The 25,245-nt window shown below is 40.2% G+C and overlaps 1 protein-coding gene across 1 annotated transcript; it reads left to right on the top strand.

Moving 5' to 3' along the window:
* The first annotated feature begins 890 nt into the window (after window positions 1-890).
* Window positions 891-23,274, top strand: lhpp (phospholysine phosphohistidine inorganic pyrophosphate phosphatase). Its single transcript, XM_075457240.1, has 7 exons — window positions 891-1,030; window positions 1,272-1,459; window positions 1,584-1,737; window positions 1,837-1,900; window positions 1,998-2,090; window positions 4,204-4,295; window positions 22,488-23,274. Exons 1-7 carry the CDS (start codon window positions 900-902, stop codon window positions 22,582-22,584), a joined length of 819 nt encoding a protein of 272 aa, XP_075313355.1. The 5' UTR covers window positions 891-899; the 3' UTR covers window positions 22,585-23,274.
* Window positions 23,275-25,245: the final 1,971 nt, after the last annotated feature.

Raw genomic sequence — 25,245 nt, 5'->3', positions numbered from 1 at the left:
AAATCCTTTTTTAAAATATATTTTATCATTTTAAAAGATGTTTTATTGATTCACTCATGCATTTATCCTTTATAATTCTGTTTTCCTTATTTTTTTCCATTAAACAGGAAATATTTAGTCATTTATTATTATTTAGTTAGTAGTAGTATTATTATTGTTGTTTTATTGTTGTTAATTCAATCATTGTAAATATTTAAAAAAAATGTTGAGCTACTTGACGAATTTGAATTTCCCCCATTGGGGGGTAAATAAAGTATTTTTCTATTCTTCTATTCTAATAGACACTGCAATCTGCTTTAGCACTGGGTTGTACACTGGGTTTTCTTACCTGAGGAATGTTATTAACTGACAAAAAATATTTAGAGGTAGGTTATCAAGCAGGAGACATTATTACAACTGTTCAAATGTTCTAAATGCTCAGGAAAGGTGTTTCAATGTTTCCCAACTCATTCCCTTTGAAACTGGATAAGATCCTTTACCAAAGAAAAAAAAATACTATGCTTGCCCACATTATCATGCTGGCAAGAACCCGTAGTCAGCTGGTTGCAAGGCTGGTTTCAGCCAGTTATGTCATGGTGACCTGGCTGTAATAATACTTGGCCAACTTGGGAAGGCGGGATAGCCCATAGTTAACAGTATGCTGTTAATGCTGGCAGTCCAAATTTAGATGCTGCTCATTTCATCGCTCAATTTTTTTAATTCGAAAAGCTAAAGTAGTTGGGAAAACACGTAAAGAAATGGGAGCAAGGGTAATGGGTGGGGGTGTTAAGTTCTACGAATGAAAATGCAGATCTAAATGATGGAATACATGTACAAATGTTTTTCTGTGCATGCGCTCCTGTGGCTCCACTCTTACAGGCGGCCTTGCAGTTTAACGCATGCGCACTAAGCACTTCGTCATGGCCGACACAAGCTGGCCAGGGTGTGCGAACAGTTTGAAAGGTGTCATTTTAGACTTGTGTGGAGTTCTGTATGACAGCGGTGAGGGCGACGGGGTTGCTATTCCGGGATCGATCGAAGCGGTGAAAAAGTGAGTGAATATCCGCGACGTTTAAGACATTTTATGATAATTCCATATTCAGTTTGCAGGACTCTTAAATCTGTAGCAATGCACAAGGATTCTGTACACATTCATTCATGAATAACAGCAGCCTGTATGCGCTCAGTAGTCTTTACTGTGTATGTGACCATTACAACAATCTTTTCACCTGTGTTTGTTGCCGGAGTGTGTGTGAGACTCACGTCAGTCTGACTTCCTAACTCACTGTCAGGCTCAAAGCATCTGACCTAAAGCTGCGCTTCTGCACCAATGAAACGCAGGCGACCAGAGAGAAGTTTGTAGGCAAACTCCAAAGACTGGGCTTTGACATTTCCGTAAACGAAGTCTTCCCTCCCGCTCCCGCAGCCATAGCGGTTCTCAGAGAGAGGGGTTTACGGCCCCACCTGCTGGTATATGACGGTAATGCGTTTATCTTGCGCCTTCCCACATCTGAGTTGGTTTCAAAGCTCTTGTTAGCAATGCAACCAAAGTATCTGCTCATTGTAAGTCAATTTGACTGTTCAAAAATATTTCTCTCCTGCAGGACTTCTCCCAGAGTTTGACGGTGTTGACCAGGCCAACCCAAACTGTGTGATCATTGGAGATGCAGCTGAAAGATTTTCCTATCAGAACTTAAATGAAGCGTTCAGCGTCCTCATAGGGCTAGAGAAGCCGGTGCTGTTATCTCTGGGCCAAGGGTAAAAAGATTGTTACTATACTTTTCATGCCAAGTAGGACATCAGAATTATTTTTTACAGAAATTAAAAAAGTTTTTCAATGTTGTCCTTTCTTCTCAGGAGGTACTATAAGGAAACGGATGGTTTGAAGTTAGATGTTGGTGTTTACATGAAGGCTCTTGAGGTATTTTAGGTGCATAATTTCCACTGATATATTTATTGAAAACCACAAACACTGGTTCTGTACAAACTTATGAAGATTGAATGATTGTTCCCTCTAGTATGCTTGTGATGTAAAGGCTGAAGTTATTGGAAAGCCATCCCCTACATTCTTCCAGAGTGTTCTCAATGACATGGGACTTCAACCACACGAGGTATGTGGCAAAAAATGTATCCAGAGCACAAGATAGGCCAGGCAGATTTAATATCTTGTTGTGTAACAGTAGCTTCTTCCTTTGGTGCAGGTTAAAATACATAATATGCATCTGTATTGTGTGCTTGAAGTGTGCACTGACCTTTGGCTGGCCTAGGAAGTAAAGAATGGAACTTACCAAACTCACTAGATCATTAAATGGTATTTCTGCTCTCCTCGTTTATAGCAGCCAGCTGTTAGTGGGTTTAGCCACCATAACCCAACTGTAAAGCCATCAGAATTGGCCTCGCAATTGAGTTTTCTTACACAGAGTAGTTTGGTGCTTTAGAGTGACAATAAACAGAATAAAAGAAAATAAAAACCGGAAGAACAAGAACTGCATTTACATAGATAAACGGCAAAAAACTGTTATTGGTATTTGTAAAAAGGTCTCATTTTGTGCAGGGATGTGCAAAATGTGAACCATGAGACATGCAGATGTTTTGTGAAATCAAGTTTAAGAATGTGTGCACTCAGAGAGGCTATGCTTTTTCTTCTTTCTTAACACCTTCAACATTCGACTGAGTGGAATAATAGATTTGAAAAAAACTCTTTAGGTGGATGCAGAAATATTTCTGTGCATCTAATCACTTGTGCTGTAGATCCAACCTTACATCTTGCACTACCCACCCATCAGATAGGTCTGGTACATTAGATACACACCTAAAAACAATACTCACACACATGTTGTTTATCACATCCAAACAACATGACGTGGGCGGTGGTTGGCCTGTTCATGGCCAATTATACTGGGTCGCATGTAAGTAATAAATAAAAATGTGAAGAAGATAAATATGAAATATTTCCGGGAATCGGGGCTCGGTCTGACCACTAATAAACAATAAAAAAAACTTTGTTTGCTTTAAGATCTCTCCGGTTTGTTCTTGGGCTTCCAATGGAAGAATCGGGCTAACAGATCATTTTTTATAGTGGTGCATCTTCGGGTCTATCGTACACCCTCGTAAGCAACTAATTCGTAATTTATTGCTTCATATCTTCGTGTAAGTGTAGTGTAAAAAGAGTGTGGATTATTATGAATTGTCTTTCACATTCTCCCTCGACTACATGAGTATATCCATCAAGGTCCAGGGAAAGTGTTTTGGAATATAATATATTCATTTGACTATATGGGACTACTGGGAGGAGGCCCCAGGGAAGACCCAAGACACGTTGGAGAGACTATGTTTCTCGGCTGGCCTGGGAACGCCTCGGGGTCCCCCCAGAAGAGCTGGAGGAAGTGGCCGGGGACAGGGACGTCTGGGTTTCTCTGCTCAGGCTGCTGCCCCCGCGACCCGACCCCCGGACAAGTGGAAGATAATGGATGGATGGATGGCATTTGACTGTTTGACTGTTTTTGTGATGTTTCTGAGGCATGGTGACATGGTCTGTGATGGGGAGGATAGTGGAAGTGATGAAGCCTTCCGGCATAGTGTACACTGCAGAGTATGGTCTGAGACATACCTGTTGCCGTTTCAGAAGTTGTCAGCTTCTTATTTGGAAGTAAGAGGCTTAAAATAGTCTACGTGCTGAAACCTATCGCGGAGGAAAGCTAAGACTTTGCCTGATTGGTTGGTCTGAACATGAGTTTGTCTCGGTCTATCCTAAATCTAGAAATAAGCACAAACCCTATAGTAACTCTAAGCCTGTCTATTTTTGAATGCAGCAGCTTGCAGCTTTCGAAGAAAGTCAATTTTATCTCAGTCTAAGCCTAACCCTGTTCTTTAGATTTCCTTTCTGTCACTGAGATATGACTAAATATGTTGCCCTCTCCAGAGCACTCAGTTACTCTCTTAGGTTTTGTTTTTTTTCTGAGTGCAAATTGCTAGTTTGTTGAATGACTCACTCAAAACTCTTTTCTGTACACTACTATTATTTGTTTCGCTTACTGTTCTTGCTACTGCTCACCTCCAGCTTGATCTCCCTGATTTATGTGCCTGCTGCATGGTTTTAAAAAAAAAAGAACAAAAAAACAACAACATTGAGATCCAGTTGTTCCTCCTCACAAAGCCCACAGAACAGATTTTAGCTCTGATGGTTAATAAGCCAATGTTGTCTTTCTTGTACATCAATTTTAGGCACTGATGATCGGTGATGATCTTGTAAATGATGTCGGAGGGGCCCAACACTGTGGAATGAAGGGTGTGCAAGTCAGGACGGGCAAATACAGGTCAGTGACTCCCTGAATCCACAACAAAAACACTCAAGCTCCTTACTAGGCATAAATGTTGGACACACTCGCTTTAAACTGTGTCAGCAGTTATTAGTCTTATTGTCTTGCTTTATTTGTGCTTCTAAGATTGCTTTACAGAAAAATAATAGAAAAATGACATAATTCATATATTTCTAAATTAAATCTTTCTTTTTTAGAAACTTTGGCTGTTTTAAAGATCAAAATGTAGCAGAAGAATTTGCTCACGCTGAGAAGCTGAGTCTTCTCTGTGAATTTGTTCATGTTTGCCAGAAGAGGGCGTCCTTACATCTCATATGAAGATCAAAGTTTCCTCTGTGAGCCATTCCTAATTCTTGTAGGTTTGTGTATTTGATTGGGAAATCTGCTAAAAAAAAAATAGCTTCAGCCGCTGCACATTAAGACCTAACAGTCATCAACATAGGATTTATGATGTCAAATTTGGAGATTACTGAGGCGCCCTTTTTTACGGTGTAATTACAGAAACATATGGTTGATTATTTTTGAAGATAAATGTGGTACTTTTGGTTTGAGGAAAGCAGAAATGTGACTGCGGTAAGGGGACATGCTGTTATGGAACTACAAATTATGTCATGCGCTGTACAATATGATATGTTTTCAAAATAATACATCAGCCTGTTTTGAATTTGTTTTTCCTGTATGTTATACTGCCTTTCCCTTAAACTGACGAAAGGGGATCCTAAACCTTTCCTTATTTTGTACTTGTGGTGCTGGTCAGGAAAACCTCATCATGGCACAGATGTCTGTGAAGCTGCAGGGGAACTTTATATTTAAATCTCCTACATTAGGAGGAACAATGTAATGACAATGTAAATGCAAGTCAATTCTAATCGAAAACATAGAATCCAAGTTCAAGGCTTTATCAATAAAATAGACTCGTGCAAAACAGCCCTTTACAAGGCCATGTAAATTACCCTTGTAGACTTATATGTAGCATTGTAAATGCTCTAGCTTACCCTAATCGTGTCAATTTCTACCAATCTAATACACACTGCCATAGTAACATTGATTTATTTACTGATTTTGTACCAGTATGTAAGATATTAATAACAGCTCTAGCAATCAAATACATGCAGTATATGCATAAAGAATCTAAGATTTTGTGGAACAGAAGTTTTTAAGGGGCATCTTACCTCTGCACAATGGTGGGGTAGAACCAAGGGGAGGATTTGGGATGGGGCCAAAACTACTCAGAGTGGAAATACTCCAAGAACCTGAAATTATATGTATTGTGAAGCAGTACAAACATTCTCTGTTGCTCTTTTTGTGGGCTCCAGGTTATACTGGTACCATTACCGGGGAAGCGAAATGGTTTGAGGCCAGAAGACGTAAGCCACTAGAATCTGACAAAGTACTTCGAGCCTAAGCTGACCTAAATCCACACACCTACAACCTAACCAAATCTGGCAACCGTTATCGGGCCAACAGTGGCTCACTTTAGGAGCTAGAACACAACTGAGTGGGCTTTTTTAGACTGTGGTCATGGCCACAGCTCTGCATGACCTGCTGCTGTTGCTACAAACTGTTGTGCCAGTTTTGGTCATGTGACCTCGACAACTCCGAGTAATCTGCTTGAGCATCAGTCATCTTTAATCCTGCACACAAAGTGCAGCTACTCAATACTAAACCTTTCCTATGTGTATGCAGTTATTCTTGTGTGTGACAGGAATATGTGGGTGTGTGTTTGCTCTTCCTTGTGCTTTTGTATACCTGGGTAACATGTATCTGCATGTGTGGGTAATCAATTTGTGCTTGTTCCAGTGTGTTTGTTAGTTTGAGAGCCAGTATTATGCAGTGCTTCAGCACAAGTGTAGCAGACTTTCTTTTTCTTACGCAAATTTTCAGTGGAGCTGGTTCAGTCCGTGAGCTGACGCTCTGTACAATGTCTGATATGCTCAAAGAAACCGAGGATAAAGCAGATTAAACGATGACTGCTCAACCATATTTTTTTATTTTTGAGGAGAGAGCAGCTGGTTAGAATAGAGCAGAGGAAGAACATCTGTGTAATCAGTGTTAAATTACATGGCATATTGATATAATTATCAAACCCTGTCCTTTTGAGTGCTGTGATCAAAGTGTTGAATGAGAGAAAAATGCTTGATAAAGCAACTGTTTGTGTTTTGGACTTACTTTTGCATCACCTCCTTTGTGTTGCTGATTCATCATGTTTGCGTGGGAGTGGTAACAGAAGACACTTGTTATATTTGCTTTTTTTTTTCCTTTCTTTTAAGTGTGTCGACAACACAACCGAGAACATGAAAACAAAGGCTTGCATCAGTTTAACCAAAATCAAATCAAGTGTTATTTATATAGCACATTTAAAACTACCACAGTTATGGTTGTGCTGTAATCTTCAATAGCAATAGAAAACTAAATCAAATAAGCAGGGACAGGTTAAAATAAAAAAGAGAAAATGCTTGATAAAAACCAAATAACAGTGGCTTTCTTAAAGAGTAAGAGATAAAACAATGTAAAAGCTGCTTAGAGCGCTAAATGCAGTTAAAGGCCAAGGAGAACAAAAATGCCTTGAGCTGTGATTTAGAAATAGAGAGGGCACATTTAATTCACTGTGGAAGGCTGTTCCACAGCATTGGAGTTGAGAATGAATTATGACATCTAAAGTGAACTGTCATTTATGTTATTAGATAGAACTAGCTCATGATATTCCAAATCCCTCACAAGACTATACTCAATGTCTGAGAATAAGAAAAGAAACTGTATCATTGATAGTGTTTCAGTGGGACCTTAAATTGCGAGGGGGAACACGTGAGATTTAACATTGTTTTGCTGAACAGGCCCAGTGAACCCAGGCCTGCTTTGAGCTGCTATAAACCCACAGTCAGAGCTGTGAAAACACAGCTGTTTCCAAGTCAACCAGATGCTACACAGGCCTCCATTTCCCATCAGGATTGTAAAAAGCTTTAAATACCTCCAACCCAGTGACAAGACAGGAAGGGAGAAGGATACAAATCACTGACAAATCAAATCATATCAGCTTTACACCTGATGAGCTGTTGCGTAGCAGAGGCTTTATAAAACCTGGACTGTCAGTATTATGAATCCTTGAATGCTCTCTGATGATATTCACAGTGAACACTTCTAAACACAGATGATTAAAGGGAAATCTTTACAGTGAATCCACAAGCATGTGTTCCATCTTTCTGTGGCTTGGTCTGGATAGGAGGAGTCAGAAATGAGTCTCAGATATGATTATAGGAGTGTTTATTATGTGCAGTGGTGCTTGAATGCGGACAAGATATTCATAAAAGCCTGTTGATAAACAGAGCCACATTTATAAAGGAAGAAAAGTAGCATTGTTGGTCATTCTTCAGTCATGTTTAAGGTGTTTTTATTCAAAATTTTTTAAACTCAAGAGCAGGTCAAGCAAAGTAATATTACAGGCGCTAGAAGTAACAGATGTTAAACTATAGGAAATGTATAGGGGTAATTGTAACAGAGCAGTTCTGCTAGCACTCAGCTTTCCCTTGTTCTTAAATAATGAGCCAAAGTTAGTGCAGTTCGGGGGAGCCAGAGAGCCCTTTATTCTTTAATGTAGAGCAGGTTTTCAATGTGGGCCCTACGAGTTAAAATTGGCTGGACATTAAGCTACTAATGTTAATCAGCTGCATGGGAACAACATGCCAACACAGCTCTGTTCTAACTCTGGTTAAACCTTGAAGTGCTGTAGTTGTGTGTTAAGGTGCTGTCAGGACATTAGAGCTGCATACAATTATATGCACTCTATAACTGTCATGTATAGACAATAACTAGGAAAAACTCATGGACTGCTGTTGGTCTTAACATTAAATATAACTGTCTTGTCACTGAATTATAGATACATTTTTTAAGAATAAAAGTTTTCACAGGGGACAGTGTCCAAAGTTTGGTATTAAGTTACATTTTTTTAACTGAACTAAAAGATCCTTTACTAACCCAAAAGGGGAAACGGCGGTGTTACCATATAAATTATTGAAGAGAAATAACTAAATATAAATCAATAAATGAATGAAGAAAGTAATGGAAGGAAATCAGAAACTGTTGGGAAAATGGAAGTGGCATGGTTTAATCCTCTAGAGATCTTCATGAGTGCATTGAGGAGTTATTTGTAAACCTGGCAACAACCGAGCTGATGATGTCATATGCATCGTTGGCTGGTAACACAGGTGAACTCTCTCAGTAAACAACATGGATGGAAACTCGCAGCTAACAGTTAAATAATCTAGTGCAAAGATGCTTCTTCACAATAACATGTCCAGTATTACACCTTGTGTTGTTAAGAAGCCATGCAAACATTCCCCCTTTACTTCTACCACTCTGTCTGCAGTCTCTGTCTGCCTCCATTGTGGTAAAGTTGGGGAGACGGGCATTGGAGTCCCTGGAGCCATCTCTCAGTGGAACCTATAACACTGCATTCCCAGTACTGCCGCTGCTTATTCATTTTAGTTGCCAGTTTTCTGGTATTAATTATGGCAATCAATGGAAGAAACACATTAAACATCCACCCCATTTCTCTCCATTTTGCTCCTTGCTCCATATCCAGTATTTCTCCTCTTCAGGGCATCTGAATTTGGGGTCTTATTCATGACTAAAACCACATGTCACTGACTTTCCCGTTAGCATGGTTACTAATCATAACAGATATTTGAAAGATGAATAAATAAAAGTCCCAGAATTACCAGAGGAATTCTTTCCAGCAGCACGGCACTCAAACCGGTGTAGAAAATGTTTTTTGTTTTTTTTAAAAATCAGTTTTGCCACAAAAAAAATTAATTCTTCATAAGTTTTGACTAAAATCTATAGAAGAACCTAGACCCAACCAACTGAGGCAACACCAGATCATCCACTTAGTTAAATTCAGGTGTTTTTGGCCAAGCAGCGTCTACATATCTGGGCTGCAAAATGTTCCACTCACCACCTTGTTGTTCTTATAGTTTGTCCTTCGGTCCTGTCAAGGTTGCAAACAATGATTTATCTGCTGTGAGTGCAACCAAGTTTTATACAAACAATGAGACCGAACCAAAACAATCACACTGCAGGCACGAAACTGAAGCAGTCAGTGAAAACTGGAAACACCACAGGAACTGCAGAGAGGACGTGCAAAGTTGGGAGATTGATGTTTGCGGGATTGTTGCTACAAATTACCCTTTTCATGTTACTCGTTTAATCCTTTGTTGATATGAACATGGATCTGCGCAGCTTTAAAATGGTGAATTAGTGTTTGGGGTTACTTTTCTTTGTTTTTTTATGGCAGCACGGAAAATCCCTGAAAAGGTTTCAACTTGGCAACATTATTGAACGGTGGAGAACGAGCCGAAAAGCCTTGTATGTTTCTGTCTTAGTGGTCAAACTGTTACCAGTGTGTTACACTGCCGGAGCACTCAGAGTTTTAGTATGCTGTCCTTGTTCTCTCTGTCCTGTGGCTTCATGTAAGCTGTCTGTTTTGAATAGGGGTCTCCCACTGTCTGTGACCTCAGTTGGCCCTGTGTTCTTTGTTTCTGTTGTCTTATCTTCAAGGAACTGCATCAGCACAGAGCTGAGTAGCTTTGAAGCTTAATAAAAGCAGCTTCACATCACGCTGCGTCTTGATGAACCGTTTGTTTTAGCAGTCTCATTGCTACTGCTGCTTCTCTGGGGGCTTTGTCTGTTGCAAACAAAGATGGCACATCTCAAATTTAGACATGCACGTTCAGTATCGGTGCAGAAAACCGTGTAGCGATGAGTCGGATCAGAAAAGAGGCTTGATAGGTATTTTGACTGAGGGCCTGTGAGTTAGAGGAGGGCCACGCTTGATTCCCCTTGGAATCTGGCAGGGAGTGCACCGCAAACATTTTCACACAGCAGCAACCGTCTTCAAAATGGTTTACACTGTAAACCTTTCCCTGTGGCTGATGCTTGACTGCTAATGTGAATGTTGGGAAACAAGCAGTCTTAGCCAGATTAAAGCTCTTGGGAGAAAGAGCAAGTCCCTGATGATAGGAACCATGAACTAGTTTACCGAAACCGCACCCTGGTTCGTGGCCTCGCTGTCGGCGGTCGTCACTGAGGGACACAACAGGAAACAAGCTCTGCTGTGGGGGTCAGTGGTCATGTGATTACAATGCAGATTAGTTTTCCTTCAGTAATTTTACTGTGCTGGAGCTGGGTTGCACATGCACTGCTGCTTCCAGCTTGTACTTTCCTGTGTTGATAAAAACAAACATGCTCATGTTGCTAAAAAAAAAAGGAATACATTAGTTTAATACCGTTAGCACCCTGCTTCAGGAAATTATCGTTTTTGTCAAAAATGTCTGGTGACTTTGACGAGAGCAAAATAACTGCCTCAGCTCTCATTGGGAAAGTTGTCCAACTGAAAAGTAAAGCCTTCAACACTTCCATGTCACACACACTGACCAAAACTAAGCACCTCACATAATCCTACTTCAGAAAAAACTGAACAAACTCTTCAGTGAGAACAATAACTATCGTATTATGTGTAACATACTAACAATACGCTGTCTTTTTTTCCATCTCATATATGAACTGTGTTGTGTAAAGTACAGAGGTCAACACACCTTATCAATGAAACTGTTATACCTATGCAAAAACACACATGTGCACAAACTGCAGTTTTGTGGAATGAATAACATCAGTTAGAACACACACTTCCCACCAGATGGTCGGTATGCAAATATTCAAAGCTATCACCGTAACTGCTTCTCCTATAATCTGTGTCATCAGAACCAGCATGTCTGAGACGGATGTGGAATGAGAGAGCTAAGGATGTGGCTCAATGCCACTGTGGATTCCTGTAACATGACCTATTCTGTATTTTTATAGCCATTGTGACGGAGAACATCAAAAGTTTTGAACAGCTTAAAACAAACTTGCAATAAACTTTTTGCGGGCCCCACCTGACTAGTTCTGCTCAAATGTGCAGTAAGTATATTTGCCAATATACATGCATGTGACAAATCCCTTCTTACAAGTCATTTTGAGTGGTCCGTAACCCAAAATAAGAAGAGGCATGCAGGGAAGATTTCCACTGGCTTTCATGCAAATTAAGCAAAGACTACTCATTAGGAAAGCAAATTGCATATAGTATGAAAAAGAGACTGTAGAGACAGCTCTCAGAATGGAAGGATATCTGCTGTCAGCTGATCAAAATGGATTTTTACAGCAGTTTATTTATGTTGCTACTTCAGTGGCAGACAGAATTGTCTAATCTTACCTGCATTTGAATGCCAAACTGACAAACATCTTTTTTATTTTTATATATATATATATATATATATATATATATACACATGACAGCAATATGTTTCACAGGATCCAAACTGTAAACATATTCTGTTACTGTCTTTTGTTGTGCTGTACATGTTTTGCAGTTTCTTATCCTGTAATTTGAAGTGTGTCATTTCTAGTTTATTTGCATGCATACAGACTGAATAGAAGACTTAGAGTTATGTGTGAGCACAGAAAGCTGATGCTCTTCCCTCCTGACATAAACAACCTATCAGGTCCCCATTCAAGTGAATCAAATAGACACTAGAGAGAACACAAGACAGTAGTGATTGTGGATGGGCTTTGTCCTTTGCAGATCTGTGACACTGAACCTCGACAGGGTGGCGATTGCCTCTGTGCAAGGCTGTGGTTGCAGCTTAATCTCCTTTACAAGCTTAGATCTGCCCCTGGGTTGGCTCTCAGGCACATACTGTATTTCACTCTAGCTTATCTTTCACTCCTCCTCTGGTGTCCTATAGCATCAATGGCTATGATAATGTACATGGTTTCAGGTATGTACCCATCAGTCGGGGAGTGAGCGCCTGCAAGACACAGTATGCTACCAGCAGTATTTCAACACCTTGTTTATATGTTTCACCTTGACAATTCTAAAATCTCTTTCCCATCACAGTGACCTTTCATTCTGTTGCATTTGCACAGGGCTGGACCTAATGTTCAATCATGTCTTAGCAGGTTAGCTCTGAGTCACTTTCCTGCACTTTTGATCAGTCTTGATCACTGTAAAGCCTTTTCCTCTGTAGGTAAGAGTGCAAGCATTTTACAGTGTCTAACATAACAGCACAGTCCCCCACCCTGTTCTCTTAACCATTGTTGACACATTAGTTTTGTCTGTGTAGGAAGGAAGTGAAGTTATCTCAGTGCATTCGTCTCCACTGAGTCTGTGAACTTGTCAGAAGCTTGTCAGCTCAACAACTATAGTGTTTCTAAATGTATAATTTAGGTCTGTTTGGCTCTGCACTGTAACAGTGACGCTAATCCAGGAATCCAGGGAATACTAAGCACACAATATGGCCTTTTGAACTGAAGCAGAACCCAGAGGGACCCTCTTTTGTGTTCTAAACCCAGTTGAAGATGAGAACTAAAGTCAAGAGCAGTCAGAAGTCATTCAATAATGGACTGTTGGTGTGCAGACAATATTACAATAACTTTCAATTAAAAAACGAATTATACATCATAATAAATGTGGATATATATATGAGCACAGTGGTGTTTGCTAGTCCCTAACAGTTCTCTGCATCTCGTTTGTCTGTCAGCTGCTGGGTCCAGGATATTTTCATGGTAAATAGAAAAAATGCATATTGCATAAGGTTTCAGTTTCCACTGCTGGATTTCCCTTTTTATTTTTTGAATAGATAACACTTGAAAGCCTGTTTTTGTTGTTTGGATTTCTTTCCTGGCTAAATGCTCCAACCATATCTTTTTGTTTCCAGAGAAGGGTTGGGTTTTGCGTTTCACACCCTTTTCATTGCCACAGGATTACACAAGTTGAAATGTTTGCAAATGAGTAAACCATCTAAGTGTAAAGGAGTTTTAAAAAAATTGAAATGACCGTTTTCCGAAATTTTCTTTGTTGGAAACCTATAGGCATCATCACATCAGCGTTGTGGTCAAGGGCAGCATTTACCACAATTACATTCAATCTCTCGAACTGAGTTTAATCCATGTTTTCATCCTATTCCTGCAGGTTGAAATTGACAGCTTTAAAGAGAATGTAAACACAATCAATTCTCGAAAGTTATTTTTGTGATCAAGCCAGAGCTCTCTTCCCTGCACATGACCCCCTCTTACACTCTTGCACTACTTTGCTATTTGCATTTACGGTACATTTTATGCTTATAGGTAAACATCTGTGTAAAACACGAGTTTTAACTCCTCCTTTCTTGCACACATAGGAAATAAGATGAAACTCATAGCTAAAAAGTCCAACTCTGTGCTCAGTATAACTGATGTATGCAAGCATTCCTGGCAGCAGTCAGCGTGACAGGCTGGCCTTTTGTGTTAAAATTTGGATCTCACCTTCTGTGATTTTTTTTATTTTTTTTTCATTTTTTATTTTTATTGCGTTAGCTGTCAATTTGGTGGTTTAAAACATACATCTATTTGGTTTGGGCTTGTACTTGCAACATAGGTCCTTGTTACAAGGCTATTGACAGGTGGAATATAAAAGACATAAAACATAAAAGCCTAATTTCTGAAATGCGATCAAAATCAATGTAAATGTATCTTCCAGTATGTTCTAAGCCATATTTATTTTACACTTCGTCTCAGCAATAGTCAACACTTGGGTTTATTGTTAAGTAAAAAAAAAAAAGAAAAGATAATGTTATTCTCTAGGCAAAGAAAGAATTTGTAAGATACCTACCACTGATGATGATGAAAGCATGTGTGATAAACTACCTCACCAAACACAGGTACGAACACATCTGTATTTATTCCTGCTGTTCTTCATTAGCTTGGTTAACTGTTAATCAACATAACATATTGTGAAATAAACATGTTTATTTATCTTTGTTTATTTAAATGCATGTATATTTGCACATATAAACATAGTTATTTATACAGTATATTTGACCACATATCAGCTATAACTGTATTTGAAGTGCCTAGCAAAATAATGCCTATAGATAGCCATGCAGCTTTATATTTCATGCCAAAATTTGTCTAAGCATATCCATATGTAGTCAGTTTTAGCCAAATATTTGCAATACAGGTCATTCAAGTGGTCACTATGATTTTGTATTGGACAAATGTGAGACTAAAACACAACATGTCACACACTGAATCCACACCATAGATGGTTGTGGCGTTAGCTGCTCAAGGAGATTAAAAAGCTTGGTGAGACGCTACTGGGTGCCCGTGCCTGGCCTTCCATCCCTCACCACCCCAGTTTCCCCTGCCTGCAGGATCCTCTAAAACCTGCTGTGTGTTAGAAGTCAATGGGATATTAATAATTAAGCTGAGTTTATTTCATGGTGAGACTAGACTCCCACGGCAAGACAAAGGAGCTGACTGGGCTTCAGCCGCTGCGCCTCTCAACAGTACTTTTCCACCCACAAGAAAGGAAATGAGTGAGAGTGGGAGAGAATCGGGGAGCTAAAGCCCGCAGATGGCAGACTGAAACATGGCACTGCCACTTAAATACATGAACACAGATTGTTAGCAGTTTCAGTGGGGAAGCAGTCACACTAGCAATTACCAGATGACAAGCTGGTTGGCTGGAGAGACTTGGGCTTTTGCCTGGTTTGTGCGAGAGCCATGTTTTCTCCTAAAAGCTTGTGTGCTCATGTTTGTGTGCGTGCGTGGTTGCACATATGAGTACGTTTTTATGTATCAGAAGCAGGTGACTCAGCAGGGCTGTACTGCTCTCATTGCACTCATACCCATGGAGACACGAATACACAAACTGAGGCTTAGCAAGTCAGCAGCAGTGTTGACATGATGATGAAAAAGACTGTGGTTAGATCTGGGTCACACGGAGCTCTGCATACTGAGCACAAAACTTAAAGCTGTGATGTTGTTGAACTTTTTCAAGAATCTCATTTAATAAATAAAAAGACTTTCTATGAAGTGTAAATCTCTGTTCCAGAGTTAAAAACATGCAACTCCCAGAGACTGAAAGTTAAGCTTGATTGTTCACGTCCTATTTGTTTTGCCTCGGATATGTTTGTGGTTGGGAAGAGCAAAAAGTTTCCAGTGGGTGGTTTCATCGGTGTCTCTTTCTCACACACAGACAAATACCAATTGCACTTACAAAAGGTTTGCACAAAGCTACAGGATGGGGGAAAAAGCAAATGGCTCTTCATTCTGCTACCAGGGAATCCCCTTTGTGTCCAGCTTGACTGAAAAGAACGGTTAATCTGTGTGAAGTGTGAAAACCATACTGCAGCTGTTTGCTGATTGAGTCAACATTACACAGCCTTTGCACTTTAAAGTGATAAAAGTTGCTGTGTGGCCACAAACTCAGCAGTGGATGTGAGGGTTCTAAGTTAATATCTGTCATTTCTGTTGCCATAACATGCACGTAACATGGTGGTTTTCCTATGTTCAGTTGGGTTGTTTTTTCTAAAAAGGCTGCAGCTGTGTTATTTCATGGTTCTTATCTGTGTCTTGTTAATATCGGGTAATAGTAAAGAGATGTGAAAAGTGAATTCCAAGTTGATTAGGATAAAACCACACTGTATCCCAGCTGGCAGGAGTTGTTACTCTCTTTGACTCTTTTTGGGGCTCTTGATGCACACTTCGTCACTCTTGGGACCTTTATATTTTTAATAGAGACAGTCAAACTGCGATCACATTCTCACCCTCAAGGCCAAGACTCCTGCAGCGTCACTGAGTGGAAGAAAACACATGCAGCTACACACCTCCCCCCCACAGGCCCAGGGTGAGGGCAGAAAGCTTTGTCTTGTGTTAGCATCCCATGTCACCCACAAGGCTTGGCTGAACATAAAGGCTATAGATATCATCAAGTTGTGTTCCCCTTCAGGTTATTGTTGTATAGCTTGCTTTTTTTAGGCGGTGTGTAGGGCTGATGGTGTATTGACTAGTCTTGTATGAAAAACTACACAAAGAACTGGATTGAGTGACTCTTCTCCTGTCAATGTTGTCGTAGCTCTCATACATGTGGTTCCTCGCTACGTTGCCAGGTGGCAGCTCAAATTACAAAATACTTATGATGTATTATTTGCTTATGTGGGGCAGAGGAAATAGCAGTGGTAATGATAACTCAAATGTCCATGTATTTGTCAGCGTCATGTCCGTGTTGGTAAACTTCTGCCATCTTAATCCCTGTTTCTCTATTTTGATCCAGTTTCCATTTGCTTTTGTGTATGCTGTGGCTGGTTGAAACATACTTTGCCCCTTAATGCGAGGTGCCCCTGCTTTAATTCAAGCACTTGCAATTTAGCCACAAATGAGCTGTCCTCTATAGAGTTTATTCCCCTTTGACTCACAACTTTTAGGTCAGAGATGATTCCCTGACCTCTTTCGTTGTTAGCCAATGTTAATTTTAGGTTGATAGGAACCATCTTTGTTGCTATGTAAAGTCATTTCAAGAAGAGTTTACAGTATTACGTCCACACTCAGTCTTTATAGAGGTATGTCTCATCAATCTGCAGCAATCTTGCAACCCTCAGGCAGGTATTTTGGGTATGTACCTTAAGACCAGGTGCTCATATAGATAAATAGTAATAGAGAATCATAACTGCAGTTTCAGTGGTAAAACAGTCATAAAAACTAAATTTATTGAATCACAACACAAATCTGCTGAAAACCATCAAAGTAGATTGATGACTTTGGCCTGAAATAGGGTTTGCTTAGTTTTGTGAGTCATTTTGTGCCATTACAACCTGTAGTTCACCTGTAATGACCTCCTCAAGTACTAGCCGCCATGTGGGGAAAAATTTCATGCAACAATTTAGATGGACTCATGACACAGGCAACCCTAGAAAATTTGGCTTTCTACCCTGCAGTTAACCTGCAGCGAAAGGGTGAAGTCTAACCTCTACGTGCAGCGCTTGTGTGTTTAAGACTGACACATGACAACTGGTTTTTGACTTCCGAATTACGTTCAATTAGACAGAACAATTTTGTCACTTCCTGGATAGGTTTAGACAATAAAATGATTAACTAAATGGGAATTACATCATTACTTGGTTAGTTTGAACTTGATAGTTAGTTCCTTTTCACTTGCAGTTGCTCTCATGACCACTAGAGCTCACATTGTCTTTCAACCTAATTATCAGTCATTTTGGTCTGCTTGAATAAATATGCTTATATTACACATGCCTACACAACTACTACTGTAGTAGTAGTACGGTTTTAGTTGAGTAGGTGCTTATTTCCATGTGTTGAATTGAAGCAGGAGGAAAAAAAAGACCATTTCCAGGCTGGCATTCCAAAGTTTACTCTGAAGGCATAATATCCTTCACACCAAAACACCACACTGAGTCATGCACTGTTGGCTCACTTTTGAACTTTTCATCTCCACCCTTATGCATGCCTTATCTGCTCCACTGGCACTCCGTCAAGCAAAAGGCTTACCCAGCAAAAAGGTGAAGAGGTTAAGGGAGAAGTATAAATCGAAACTGGATATACGATATGTGACACATTTGCTTCCCTCTGTGAGCACTAGTGTCTGTGTTTATGTTCCTCTGTGTTAAGCATTAACTGATGGGAAGGTGCGTATGCCTGTCACCCTGCAATCAGTTGCCTTGACAATATAAATGATCGAAGCAAAGAGGAAGCTGTTTTCACATTATATTAAACAACCTCATTTCCTTCTGTATCATCTGTTTGTGACCTTTTGCTGTCCGTTTGTCTCTGATGCACAGCTGACTTCCGCACTCAAGTGTGCTGCTGAGTCATCCAGATCTACTTTCGTTTCATGGGGGAACAGTGTGTACTCACAACGTTATGCCCATGTTTTATAGAGGCAAGTGCTGTGTTATATATCTGTGTATATGGCATCCTGAGTTATACTGTACTCTTAAATTGTTGTATCTGGAGTATCTGCTTGATACCCAACTTGTGTTCGGCTTGCAACTGTGTAATGCACTATCATGCAATAGATGCTGTAAGATTAGAGGTTAATACACCTGTTTTAAAGCAAGTTAAGTAATGATTCAGATTACTCATTGACACATTTTCTAAGTTGATTGTTGTTTGGCAAGAGTCAAACATTTGTTCGAAATACAGATTCATCACTCAGAACTTTGAAAATCCCGTCCGCTCAAAAATGTGTTTTCTTACATTTATGTATGGCCCCTAAATGCTATAAATAATTAAAGCATTGTCTCTTATAAAGGAAGAGAATTCGGTCCACTTCCTTTAAATCTAAGTTTCAGAAATACGCCGGACAAGCTGGATTCGGTATGTCACAATTTCAGATGCCAGTCGCTGTCTCATTTGTCAAATTTTGGCAAAAGAAAAGTGAAGCCATTGGTTCTGAGTGGCCTTAATGGTACAAAAAGCGAGAGTTTGTGTAAAGTTGGTCATACTCCTCTGCAATTTTGTCTGTCTGAGGCAGAAACATGTATTGCTGAATTTCTGCAATGTTTCCTCCTCAGAAGAATCATGGTGTCACTTTATAATCGCCAATCAACAAAGAACAGGCAGCCTAAAGTAGCTATATTTCTTTGGTATGTAGGTTTTTGTTTTTTTTAAGTGGCACCAGTTTTTTCGTTGTATCTGGGCACATAGAGGGGAGGAGCTGATGTAACATGAGTGCATGTGGGTCATTCAGCAATGACAGAGAGCGAAGGGCTGAGTAGATGCATGCAGCTCTACAGTAAAAGAAGATGCATGATAAATAATTACCCCAATGATTTGGGAGGATAATAAAGTTCAGTCTCGGTCTTGCCCCTGCTTTTATGCCAATCGTCGAGTTGATTCATTATCCTCCACCTTTCGTTGAGACTATTCCCCTGGCAGCTGGCAGCTCAAAAAATGTCATGCTCTAATAAATGGGTGCATATTTTGATGTGATGGCCAATACTGTAGACACATTGGCTGTTGTTGCAATTGTTTGTGCTGAGGGTGTTGCCTCCTATATATGGATCGACTGAAAATGTCTAATGCTTGTCACTGTGATCGGCATCAATTTATTTTCAATCTAACTTTGAGAGGATATTACTGCCCACCCCTACAATCTAAGCTACTGTAATGGCATCACAACATGACACACTTACTGAAAAGAGCCTATGACATCTTTCAACAATAACTGCCTGTTGTACATGGCTGTCCCTGTTTTTGAGTGATACTGAGCTCATGAAAACACCTGTATATCCCCCTAAATGCTACACACTGGAATTGTAAAGTGCCTTTCACGACTTCCCAGATGTTCTCAATAGTTTATAATTGATAGATAATAAGTTTTCAATGTGACAAAGTTCTCATGTTGGAGAATCTGCAACCAGTTGATGTTTGGCATCTTGTCTATTGATTACCTCAACGTTAATCTTTTTCTTTTTTAGTTATTGTTGATGATCTATATGTGTCTAACCAGCTACTGTTCTCATTCACCACTAGCCAAGTGCATCAAAAATTCCTACTGCAGCTTCAGTCCTTTGCCCACTGACAACCCAAACCTTGTATTTACTAGTTTTCTGGTGAAGTGTTTTTCTGACCTCATCCACTCATGAAGGCTGTGCAGCATCAGTCAGGCTTTGGGACCAAATCTATCTCTTCACGTGTATTGATATTGCATTGACCTGTCAGACACGCAGCAAGACCCAGATTACCTCACTGGTAACACTAGATGCATTGTGCTGAATTTTGCATGGTCACATTGACCTGGTTACTCCTTCATTATTTATGGCAATGGTAGGAAAGCAGCAAAATGAATTCACACACACACATGCATGCATGCATATCTAAAGGACGGAGGTAAAGGGAGATTTAAAAGAGCATCAGGTAAGAGACACATTGTGGTTGATGCTATTGGCTTAACTGCTTGAAACATAAGAGCCATGTGACTAACTTGCTTGTGTGTTCATGCCACCCTGTGCGTGTGTGAACTCAATCAGTCCTTGGGCAAGGAAGGGTGCGGGAGTAATTCAGCACAGGAGACATAACACCCCAACCATTAGTGGACCAGCTCACATAACCCAAGCGCTAGCAGCTGACAGACATGCATAAACACATGGCACTGCTTCCCCATATTCAACATGGCCTCAGTATTCAGCACCTCTCTCCTTGGTCACCCCCAGGCCTCTTCTTTCTGTCGCTACACTTTGGCGGCTCACAAATATTTGCCATGGTCCTCTTTAAGCTCTCAGAAGGCAGGATTAATGGTGGTGTGTGCTGCACACCCAGGGCAAGACAAAGGGTCCCCATCTGGAGCTTCAACCCGTGACTGGGGAACAGAGGCAGCACACAGAGCCTGGTCTAGGCAGCCTGGGGAGGGGGATATATGGGCTCCACTTCATAAATGAACAGGACTCCCAGGCAGTCCTGTGGATGAATGAATCGGGCGTCCATTTCTTTTGATGTGATTGGGAGGAAAAGGGTCCTGCATGCTGGCCTGGGCCTGATGCCACACCAAATGGATTACATATCCCCTACCAGCTGATTAAACAGCCATATCTGCATACCTTGGGCCCAGAGCCAAACAAAGGCAGCAGTCAGTGGGGAGATGGGCAAGGTTGGCCCTCACCTTGTACAGCTTTTCCACAATGTAGGAACCCATGTAGAACACGAATATGATTGTAGCCTTGTAACCACTAGATTTTATGGCTGGGGCTTTTTTTTTTCTTTTTTTTTTTTCTTACTATTATTCACTATTCACTTTTACCAAATACTTTATTCTTTATGAATTAACAGATATGTTTATTAATCATTTATATCATACACTGATATTAGATGGAATATCTTTATAAATACATGCATAAATAACCTAACAAACCACATAACCTCCTTTCTGTGAATAAAAACAACAATTCCAAAGTCTACATGTCAGTCCCCAAAGTCCTTGAAACACCCGTTTGACATTCCTTGTCATAAAACTGTAAGATGATCCTTTCAGGATGTGGTGCTGAAAATAAACTTTCTGATAGCAATTTATAAAGTTTGGTGCCAATTGTAGGGGAAAAAAGTCATGGAAGGCACCTGGGAGCTGGGAGTTAGTGGTCATTCACCCATCCGAAGGTTGTTGGTTTGATCCCGTACCCTCAGTGAGCTGACATAGAGATTGTATGACTGTGAAAAGAAGTTCAGTGGGAATGTTTGTGTTGATGGATGTAGAACCATGCCATGGCTAAAATGGTACCTTACCAATGTATGTAACGAAAGTGTAACAGGTAAGACCTGTCCTGGAGTACTCTGAGGTGTTGGTTAAAGCCTTTACACCATACCTTGCACTGAACCAAATGGTGTCAAGATAATTGTTTGCAAAAACGTATAGTTTCTCTAGGATAATGTTCTGTAGGTAAGGGATACCAAACTGCGTTTTAGCAACACAGTACTTGAAATTGGTTATAGGCAACAAATTGAAGCCCATAAGGAAAAGAGCACCCCCACCCCACCTCGAGTTAAACATAGTGATGGCTCTATGATCCAGTAAAACGTCTTTGCTACCTCTGGTAGAAGTATTTGTGCATCAATGGAATGACGAGTCTAGATTATCAGCATGTTCATCATCTGATAGCCTCCACTATTCTGAATTTTAATGGCAATTCTTCCTATAGTAGTTGATGTTAAGACTGATATAGAATCATCTTATTTCATGGCTAAAAAATCCCATTTGGACAAATCAGTCAGTAACAAATTGGTGGCAGAAATGTTGTTTTATTGTTTTTGTGTTTTATGTTACAACCTCCAGCTGGGTCCCAGTACCTTGTTAAAACTACTGCAAAATAATTGTATTGCTTTTATTTTTAGAATCGGGTATTTTTGGAATGAACTGTTCTCATGAGACTCCCCAGTTGGTCTGTTCTAGTTGCCTGCAGATATAATAGTGAAGCCTGGAACACAGTGTGACAGCTGGTGATGAAGATGGGAAACATGCACTACCCTGCATGGGCTTCTGGCAAGCAGCAGCACAGATACCTTTAATTGGCTAGATAGCAACTCAGCAAAAAATTTCCTGGAAAACCTGCAAATTTGTAATTGCCATTCATTCTGAGAGAATATCAACCCTATTTAATGCCAAAACCTTAACAAATGAGCCTGTATTGTAGCTCTGATCGGGTTCTGTTCAGGCTTTGCCCTTCTAGACTTTATTTTAGCCATCATATCCTGCTTCCCTCCCAGTTTATCCTGTCAGTCTTGTTTAATGTGGCTGATATCATCAAATTGCTTTTCTGTTTTGTATACTAACCCTTGTTTAGAAGCTGTCTATTCCTGTTTCTAATGCTTTTGCTTATTTTCCTGAAGGCCCAGCGATGAGAGGCACCCAACCGTGACAGCTGATGGCACTGTGGACAACCTAGCCCAGGCTGTGGATATGATCCTCAGCCAGAGGAGGCACTGAATACAAGACAGTAGACATCCCTGAGTACTCTCCACTCGCAGTGGCCGAGTGATGTAGGCTCTGTGTCACCCAGTACTACTAACATATAACTTATAAAAGTGTTGTTTCTGATGGGAAAGGTGCTCTGTGTTCAACAAAAATGTCATAACAGTCCAAGAATTAACAATACTATCCATATACTGTATATCCTGTGTAAACTATCACAACTCTGTGTGCTGTCAAACACAGGAAAGACTCAGCCATCTGCTGCTCTACTAACTCCACTAAAATTCAACAACTATTATTCGTCTCCCTAAGAGACAGTTGAGAATGCTTCAGAGCTGCACTGTGCATTAGTTGGTACATGATTGGCATAGATAAGATACCTCAAACTGACATGAATGCGCCTGTAACCAGCTGCCGATTGACAGTTAGAAGGGGAAAGTAATGCTGTGTGTGTTAAGACTCTCTGCTGGTGTTACACACGCAGATTCTTTGACAAGCTGCTGTACACGCAGTTTCAGGCTGCATGTGCACAGTTGTGCACAAAAGTAGTTGTGCTGTAGTTTAGCATATATTCATAAGGACTGTAAGTTAGCGGTTTTACGTGTATGAAATGCAAAGAAAGCACAACCTTTAAACAGTGGCACGAATTACTCATTCACACAGATACTGGACTTTTATTATAAATAAAGCTACTTTAATACTGTAGTCTGCGTGAAGATGTTTATTTTCCTGAATTTGTCTTAGTCATTGTCACAGAAGGGCTCAACATCTTAAAGCACTGGCGAAAGTTTAGCCAATGGGTCTGGTTTAAACTGGAATTCATATCGGAGCAGCTTTTGTTTTACAATAACAGATCTCTGGAAATGGGAAGTGAGCTGCTCTGAGAGACGATGAATGCAGAACTGTGCTGAAGGTGATGAATAATGCTGGCGCTTGAGCTCATGTTTCCTCCTCTGTAAACAAAAATGAAGGGAACTCTTCTATCATCAGAGTGAAGAATCACAAATCTACAACTGCTTATCTTTATTTACTTGACTTTAAGCCATCTCTACTGGGGATTGCCCATAGTTACATTGTGAAAGGCCACAGAAATTGGCCATCAAACTTGATCTGTATGGTGAGGTTGGATAAAATGATGAGGGAAGAAAATTGGTTATTGGGCTTCAGTGTGCCAGCTGGATCATCGAGGCCTTTGGAAGTGGGGCGTAAAACGAATGATTCTCAATTGCTGCCCCAAGGTTTCAGCGTACCAAATACATTCAACAAGAACAAAAGCCCACTGCCAAGTGATTCATTGAGGTCTTTCTGGTTCATTTCACCATGAGCTGACACACAAGTCTGACTGTTATTGGGCAATTAGAGGTAATGAAATGCTATAGTATTATGAAACACTGTCTTAGCTGGTTGTACCACTTCTATATCTGATTCGGAAATAAATATTAATGTACACAGCAAAGTACTAGCAGCTGGTTCTCAGTTTTCTAACAGCCTACACATTGTTTGACTTTGTGTTTTATCCATTATGTTACTGCCTGTTGGCCTAGTATGGAGCTATTAAACATGTATTTGACTGCTCTCAAATGAATTCACTTGGCTTTAACTGGGTTCTCCCCCCCAGTTTATGAAAGTGCAGTATCTGTGGGATCTAGGACACGGTTTTTAAACACCTCCTCTTGGCAAGCTTATCATCAATTGGCTTTAAATGCAAACAAACGCATGACCCAAAGCTTGTTGTTAACCACACCTCTCGGGCCTGCCTGAGGTCATGTCCTGATCTCACAAAAGTTACAAATTAGCAACATTTTACCAGTGCAGGCTGCCACTGGAGGTAGACGGTGTGTTCCTCCTTGAGTGAAGCACATTGATTCTTTCACTTTCACCCCAGGCTGTGGAGCAAGATTACCTTTCAGATAATTGATGACCTCATTTTCGCGAGACGTGTCTCGACATGTATGATCTCACTGCCACGGGACATATTGACAGACTGAAATCCTTGAGCAACTGAAGCTGTGGTTGAAGGTGATTTGTGCAAGTACATCAGCATGTCACCTTTGTACTTTTCTGGTCTAAGTTGTGTTCGCTCAGTTATGTTGCATGATTTGACTGGAGTTAACCTTATTCTTGTGCACTGCAGTGGAGTTTGCATGCTTGTTTTCAGGTTGTTGCTTCTCTCCAGTGAAGATACATGTAAACTGTAGCACACAAAAAACACAAAATATCTCAGCCGCAGGCTCTGCTTCAGTCACAGAGTACAACAAAGCTGGTTTGTGTACTTGTACTTACTTCTATTAGATTTTTTTTTTTTTTTTACACAAGAAGAAAAAAAAAAAACATCTGCAAAACTAACATTCACACACTGGCACATTGGGCTCTTGGATTGTCTCTGGCATTCACCTCCTTTTTCCAGATGTTTTAAAGGTGTAGAAATGCAGAAAAGTAAAGATGTGAACTCCCCATCATTTCACAAGCTTTTTCTGTTTGTTACTCGCAAATGTTCTACATAATATTTCCACTTGATTCACATACATAGTTTAGTTAGATGTGCATCTGCTTCTGTAGTCATTCTTAAGTATGATTATGACTGTCCACAAGAGTATCCCCACCCTACTTTCCCTCTTCTCCTTCTACAACCATTAAGCTGATGATGTCATCTGGTCTTAAGTCGATCAACACCTC

The sequence above is a fragment of the Odontesthes bonariensis genome, chromosome 23, assembly GCF_027942865.1.
Source record: "Odontesthes bonariensis isolate fOdoBon6 chromosome 23, fOdoBon6.hap1, whole genome shotgun sequence".
NCBI classification, from domain to species: domain Eukaryota; kingdom Metazoa; phylum Chordata; class Actinopteri; order Atheriniformes; family Atherinopsidae; genus Odontesthes; species Odontesthes bonariensis.
This window is presented reverse-complemented; position numbering and strand designations above follow the sequence as displayed.

What these genes read in the sequence shown, in the direction of transcription:
- lhpp (XM_075457240.1), top strand. Translation starts at nt 900, where the DNA reads ATGGCCGACACAAGCTGGCCAGGGTGTGCGAACAGTTTGAAAGGTGTC. An exon ending in TCGATCGAAGCGGTGAAAAA is followed by an intron (nt 1,031 to 1,271) that starts GTGAGTGAATAT and finishes ACTCACTGTCAG; the next exon opens with GCTCAAAGCATCTGACCTAA. An exon ending in GTCAGGACGGGCAAATACAG is followed by an intron (nt 4,296 to 22,487) that starts GTCAGTGACTCC and finishes ATTTTCCTGAAG; the next exon opens with GCCCAGCGATGAGAGGCACC.